This window comes from Rhipicephalus microplus, chromosome 8, assembly GCF_043290135.1.
Source record: "Rhipicephalus microplus isolate Deutch F79 chromosome 8, USDA_Rmic, whole genome shotgun sequence".
Taxonomy (NCBI): Eukaryota; Metazoa; Arthropoda; class Arachnida; order Ixodida; family Ixodidae; genus Rhipicephalus; species Rhipicephalus microplus.
This window is the reverse complement of record NC_134707.1, coordinates 8,086,483-8,093,805: the sequence shown is the minus strand read 5'-3', so window position 1 is coordinate 8,093,805 and position 7,323 is coordinate 8,086,483. Positions and strand designations below refer to the sequence as shown.

The following is a 7,323-nucleotide window of genomic DNA, read 5'->3' as shown; positions in this document are numbered from 1 at the left end:
GTTACCGTCGAGGCCGAGTGATAAATATAATTAGGCCGAACCGCTCGCCTGTTTGCTCGGCAGTCTCGGCGAATGGGCCGCTGATGAGAATCGTCGGGACAGGAAATTAAGCTCAAGTGCCCCGGTAATTTCCGGCAGCGACGTGCGCCATTGGGTGGCCAGTTTGTTCTTTTCATCTCATTCCATTCGTTTCGTTTTTTCTCCCAGAGTGTTTTCTTTTGACGATCTTTCGTTTCCCCTCTGGATTTCTGTCGTGGTAATTGGTCGTTCGTCCTATATGGCTTTCACTCATTTCTTTTTTTGTTTGTTATCCCTGCCAGCACATAAGGGGCCGTTCATCTCCCTATGAAAGCTGGGCACAAAGAAGGAAGAGTAGACGTATATGGGGAACGGTGTTTACCCTCCTTATCCGCATTAACGCGTTGCGTTGAAGACCGTGGAAGGATCGATTTTCGTTCAAAAGATGACCTCACTTTGGTTTGCGTTCATTGAGCGCTTCGCAGGCGCGGCGTTCAGTACATCACCGTTGCACGACTACTTGTTCAAGTAATAACACATTTCGAGTGTGACTTGAAAGGGCGCGGCTTGCGTCGTAGTGACTGCGAAGTTTGAGAGGTGCCCAGTTTCGTTTCTCACCATTCTTATATCGCGGTTCCTTTTTTTATCCTTAATGTAGATCGCTTGACTTTGCCGTCAGCCCGATAAGCAAAGATACGTAACCAAACGGACTCACGCACACACGAGATAGGGCATTAGCGTTGTTTAAAGCCATGATTTTTTAAAGAGCACCTACACCACTCCTACTTCCGCGGGATCGAATCCCGGCTGCGGCGGCTGCATCTCCGATGGAGGCGGAAATGTTGTAGGCCCGTGTGCTCAGATTTGGGCGCACGTTAAAGAACCCCAGGTGGTCGAAAATTCCGGAGCCCTCCACTACGGCGTCTCTCATAATCATATCGTGGTTTTGGGACGTTAAACCCCACAAATCAATCAATCAATCACCACTCCTACTTCAAAGCTTACACAGTGCTTTCTGTCTCGCATTCACTATCTTCCCTTCAGGCGACGTCCCGCCTTCACCACTTATTTCTTCATAAAGCACGTGTACAATGTTTAGCGGTAAGCGTTGAGCGTATCACGATATGGCGCTTGCGGCCGTACCTTGTTATCTTTGTTTGCCCAGTCGCAAACGCACAAGAAGATGCGAAATCAGTTGGTCGCGCACATCATTCACGCGAGACTATAGGGAAAACGGGTGGACAAAGCAGGGTTGGGGACCGTTCCCGACTGATGTTCTTCGTGCACGGGCCAATCGATAAATTTTGCCTTAACCATCAGCACGTCTCGGGAATCCCCTCTCTGGTTTCACAAAATGCGCCTCAAGCACGATCGAGTAACGCCCAAAGAAAGTGACATGGTGGTTCCTTGTATTATCAGAGACTGTTAAGAGAGCTTTAGTTGAGCAAAACGTGCATTACTCATGGAAGGGCAACCTGCGTGTGAACACCTAGTTCCCAGAATGTTAGAGCGAGTTGTGGTGCCTGCCGGTTCCAAATCCATGAACTACCATTACCACGGCAACTTAAAGGGACCGACAAACCAATTTTCACGGTGCAACTTTTTCAGCGGGACAGAAAGTTCACCGGTCAGTGAGTATATTCAAGGAACGACAAAGGGGAAAACACCGCGAAACATTCTTAATCAGAATGTTTCTATCGACAGCGAATGTGAAGCCATATACTCACATGCTGCAGACAGCGAGCGCGAGAGTCGTTCGTGTTCGAGCGTGGTGGTTCACTGCGCATGCGTGCACCCCTCGCGCATGCGCCGCTGCTCGACTCGGTCCACAGTGTACTACACTGTAACCGGCGGCCGCGATGGCAGCGCCACTTCTCACCGTGCAGCTCCTCTTACGTCATAAGCTGATTGATATGTGAGGTTTAACGTCCCAAAACCACTATATGATTATGAGAGACGCCGCAGTGGAGGGCTCCGAAAATTTCGACCCCCTGGGCTTCTTTTAACGTGCGCCCAAATCTGAGCACACGGGCCTACAGCATTTCCGCCTCCATCGAAAATACAGCCGCCACAGCTAGGATACGATCCCGCGACCTGCGGGCACCCAGCCGAGTACCTTAGCCCCAAGACCACCTCGGCGAGGCCCCCTAGAAAAGAGAGAGAGAGAAGCATTCCTGGAGTACCCAGCCAGAACCACCTTGGGAGCAGCCCGGCAACAGAACTATAGAGGTGCGACGAACAATAGTCCTCACTGTAGGTGTCAGTTGGGGTATTGTGCTTGCCCCGCAATTGCTCTCAAACTTTGACAATACTTGCTTGACCTCTGCAACGCCCCCCCCCCCCCCTTGTCTACGTCAAACTAGACTTACTGTATATGCTACCTTTTGGTACCATATACAGTAGCTCTAAAGGTAGCATATACAGTAACGCTACGTGAAACGACAGCAAATCTCGATTGCACCTGAGTACTCGTACGAGCACGCACCCTTTATTTTAAACCAAATTTAACTATCTTGTGGGCTACGCTCGTCACTAATAATCGGTCAGGAGTGATCCAGCACGCAGGACTCTCAAACAACACAAGCATTTCGAGTTTTCGAACATGGTGTCAGAAGTCTTTTAATGGTCGTCCCGCGGAGTAGGCATTCTTAATTTTCACTTTCGGAAGAAAATTCTTGCCCGCACATATATTCCATCTAAAGCCAAGGTCGGCAACCTTTGGAGGAGAAGGCCACCAAGTAAAACAGAAGGGCGTGCGCAGGGAGTGGGTGGTGTTTTAGCAGGCAAAGAGAACAAGCTCGATGAATTGGAATCGAGGATAATGTAAAAAAAAAAGCGGAATAGAAATTTCGTTTATTTTAAGCACGCATGTCACATGGAGGATCAGAATAAATGTTTTGTCCGCATGAATTTTGTCGTGTTGAAATAGAAGCAGTGTGCACTGGTCTTTTCATTTATTTCATCACCATCCAAATGCACATGCCATATTTTAAAAATAAACACAAATCACCATACTCAAGCGCAGATCACGCCATAATAGCTGAAAAACTTCGGTGTGCTTTATCCTTTAGCAATACCTGGACTGAGGTAATAAAATCGTAAACATAAACACTTGGATACATTTGCTTTCTGTAATTAAGTGGTGGTAGTTCTTTGCCCTCGAGCGAAGGCGATGACATTCAGTGGTCTTTTGAATAAATAAATAAATAAATAAATAAATAAATAAATAAATAAATAAATAAATAACCTAAATAGTAAATAAATAATTATTTAATTATATATTTATATATATATATATATATATATATATATATATATATATATATATATATATATATATATATATATATATATATATATATATATATATATATATATATATATATATATATATATATATATATATATATATATATATATATATATATATCGATGAGTAAATCAACAAATCAAATCAACCAATCAATCAATAAATGAATCAGTCAATTTACTCCAGTTTTCTTACCTAGCAAAGAGAGGCTGGTGAAAAAGAAATAAAGCAGTACCAGGGGCTCGGTGCCTCGGGCCCTCAGTTGACTGCTGGCCGTCCTGGCTGGCATATTTCGCTGGGACTGTGTATGCCTGCTTTTCTTAATGCGATAGCTTTAAATTGATAGTTTTGCAGATAGGCTGGTCTCGGCGTCGGTGTCAGTGCCGTCGTTTGTGAGGAAAAATTCATCATTTCGATCATGACAGAAAAATCAGGATGCAAATAAGATAAACAACAAATATATTTGGTCTGAGTGAGAATCGAAGTCCGGCCATCTGATTGGCAAGCGAGTACTTTACCACAAATCTATGCTAATGCTTGCAAGTGTTTCAAATAAAAAAAAAGGCAGTATCAATACCATGTTGAGAACTAGTCTCCTCCGCATGTAATACTGGCTAAAGCGTAGGACCGCACCAGGCGCCAAAACTTGTGAGCTGTGCGACGAGTGGGTGTTTTAGATGTTCACCGATTACACAGTGTTCAGACATACCTAGTCACCGCCAGCGGCAAACACAGTATTAATTTGAGCACCTGCGTAGCTTCTCGTGTTGCCTAGTGTGCCATTCGCTGAATTGCAAAATAGAAATTTATGCCGTACACTTAAGTGTACTTGCAGCAGCCATTCCAAGATCCTTTGAGATGGCCGATGTTGCGATGAGGGTAGAGTTACGATTACACTACTGCCCTACTGTGACAACAACGCAAGGAAAATAAAAATAGTATCAATGAGAGGCGAGCCAATCACGTTGTTGCGTGGTCCTACGCTGCCTCTCTTAGTTTTTATTACTATTGTCGTTAAAAGACATATATTTTACTGATTTTATCGCCCCCGTACAATGTCATTCCGATGCGCTAGTCAGAAAATCGTTACTTTAGATATTTTCTGATCAACCTATGAAGTGACGTACACATACAGCTTCTTTTAGAAAACGATATTTTCCCACCACTTTCTCGAATTTTCTTATGCAAGTACTTCACATTTTATATGCAAGCTCTCAAGTAATACTGCATTACGCAATTTCAAGGTGAGTGTCGTAAATTAACCTTAAAAAGAAAAAAAAAAATACGTAGAGCAAGCACACATACTAGGAACCGAAACCAGAAGCAATTCCTCTTAGCTTTTTCGGCTCTCAATCGCCACTGACACCAACTTCAACATGGCAGCGCCCACAGCAACACAAACCATGCATCGGGGCTCCCCGAGCTTAATTTTCGGTTGTTTATGAAGAGTGGTGAAGGCGTTCTTGTCTGAAGTGGCGGATAATCGTTAGGTAACGTATTTTATTTGATCATATTGCATTCACACGTATAGTGTGCCTAATAGTGACCCATCCTTCAAGTTTGTCGTTACCAGCACCCAGCCAGGAAATGTCGCAATAGCCGTGTTTTGCTTTGGCATATTAACATTACCGATGATTCCTTACGAGAGCTACGTACTTCTCGCGTGGAAGTCTGTGTTATGAAAGAATAACAACCACTGTCGAGCTGTAGCACACGATCATTGCGCGATCAGCGACATTACATGAATGATGCGATAGCTGCATGTGTAGTTAGTGTGAGATTGTTACGCGTCGTGACCGAGTGTGTGCGTTGTGCCGTTGAAAGATAACAAATTATCCTAAAATATGACGAGCATCATGCTTTAGCCGTTACAGCCTATGTATGTTTGTCGTTTATATGGCATAATTGCTTGAGGCCCATGTTTTTTTAGATTTAGGGGGACGTTTAACGCCTGATAGTCAAAATCCCTAGAGCCCTCCAAGACTGTGGTACTCACGTTCGTATGGTGGCCTCAGGGCGCAGAACCCTAAGAACTATTAGTGTAGCCGTGCGCAGACAGAGGGGGGGAGGGAGCTGCGATGATCCCGCCTACCTGGCACCGAAGGGCAAGCCAGCGCATGCCTATGATTATTGTCGCATGGTTAACACGAGTTCGCAGACGCTTCTGGCTGCGATACTCGGTCTGCGATAACTGGGAGATCGTCTCTTATTTCCAGGAGGGGTACGCCGTCAGTTGCAATGGAAGGAGCCGAGGCAGCCAGCGAACGACCCGCCGCCACTCGGAGGCCCAGGTTCGACCCGGACGAGTATCAGATGCGAAAGCGCAAGACCTCGAAGAGCCAGCTACCCCGTCGGGAGAATGACGTCTACGTCAACATGTCGACCAACTTCAAGGGACAGCTTGAACGCTGTCGCAAGCTGATCGACAGCGGGAAGACTGAGGTGTTTGTGCACGCCATGGGCGCTGCCGTGGGCCGAGCCATCAACTTGGCCTTGCAAGTGGAGGCCAACTACCAAGGACTCCTCGAAATGGACGTCCGCACGTCCACGGTTGGCGTCGTCGATGACTTGGAGCCGCTCGCGGACGACCTGGAGCCTACGACACAGACGCGACAGACGTCCGCTGTCCACATTCGACTGTTCATGCCCAATGTGCAGAAGCAAGAATAGTTTCCTTTTTTTTTTTTACTTCAGGCGTGTGAAGGCTGAGTTTGAAAACTAAACCCCACTGGCCGTCATTGCCGGGCATGGCTTGTCTGAGTTTTGATGATTAATTATGTCATTGGCTTTTCTGCTTTGTTGCTCCTATCCGTTTTTTGTCGAACATAAAGATATGTACTTTGTCTGGTCTTTCAATGAAGTCATGGGTGTCCTTTGGAGTGATGTAACATTTCCGAAAATTAAAATTTAGTGTACAAAAGACACTGACAAGCAGCTGGAAGTTGCTGAAAAAAAAAAAAAAAAGACCGGTCAAACGTAGACGTTCTTGAGAGAGGAATTGATCCTAATATTTTTGTCGACGTATTAGGTGACGCAAAGCGTGAGTATTTACGAGGGTAAAAAGTTGTGCAGCTGCCTTTTCTTGGACAATCATGGTCATTTAACTGTATCAACTATACCCATTTTTCTTTTTTTTTTATGCTTCCGTTTTTTTTTATGCTCTGAAAAAATGAACCATATTAAACGGGAGCAACTGTGTAAACGGACAATAAAAGTGATTGCTCTAATTCTAACTTTCTATAGCTCGGTATACTATATCTAAGGTGGTTATTTCGAATAATTTCTGTCAAACAACCCCTTGCAAACCTGAAGTGGTATTCGCACTCCCCTTCATTCCCAGATTCAATCGAAGTGAACGCATAACTTGGAAGCTGCTGCTTTTTCTACAAACAATTCCTGTGTCTACACCTAGGTATTGGCTCCTTCTCCTTAGATACTAGTTCAATAAGTTTCGTTTTTGTATCACTAGTGGCGAGTCGTGAAAGCGCGTCACGCACAGAAACTTGCAAACCTCTGTAAATTCTCGCTGATTGTGAACAGGCTGCGCCATCTATGAAGTTTGAGTAAAACAAATTATGTTACGCTTTTGTTACTTGTCGCCAGATGCCGCAAACAACGTAATTTTTTGGCGCCGTCTAGTGTTTCTTTTTTTTAGACTAATGTGCTACAGTTTGCAAAACGGCTACCAGGCGGCGCCACCCTTACTGCAACAAGCAAGGATCTTATTTGTTGCGCCGAGCCTCTATTAACTCTTTATTCTCTCTCTTCGGTTTACGCAGGGGTTTGCTGGCATTCGCGCATGCAATATATCGTTGGTGCGACAGTTGAGAGCTGCAGTATTGGTGGCGAAGGCCCTTCTCCAAATATGAAAACGTCGCATGCGACACTCGCGCCAACTCACAGCGACGGCCACGCCTTTCTCCGGCTAGTGCGCATGCATGCGCCTACCATAACTGATAATACAGCCACAAATCGTCACCATCATCGTCAAATAG

At 45.1% G+C, this 7,323-nt stretch overlaps 1 protein-coding gene across 1 annotated transcript; it reads left to right on the top strand.

Moving 5' to 3' along the window:
- The first annotated feature begins 4,682 nt into the window (after nucleotides 1-4,682).
- Rpp20 (ribonuclease P protein subunit p20) lies at nucleotides 4,683-6,188 on the top strand. The gene is made up of 2 exons (XM_037434378.2): nucleotides 4,683-4,818; nucleotides 5,545-6,188. The coding sequence occupies exon 2, from the start codon at nucleotides 5,567-5,569 to the stop codon at nucleotides 5,996-5,998; it is 432 nt and encodes a 143-aa protein (XP_037290275.2). The 5' UTR covers nucleotides 4,683-4,818; nucleotides 5,545-5,566; the 3' UTR covers nucleotides 5,999-6,188.
- Nucleotides 6,189-7,323: the final 1,135 nt, after the last annotated feature.

What these genes read in the sequence shown, in the direction of transcription:
- Rpp20 (XM_037434378.2), top strand. Translation starts at nt 5,567, where the DNA reads ATGGAAGGAGCCGAGGCAGCCAGCGAACGACCCGCCGCCACTCGGAGG.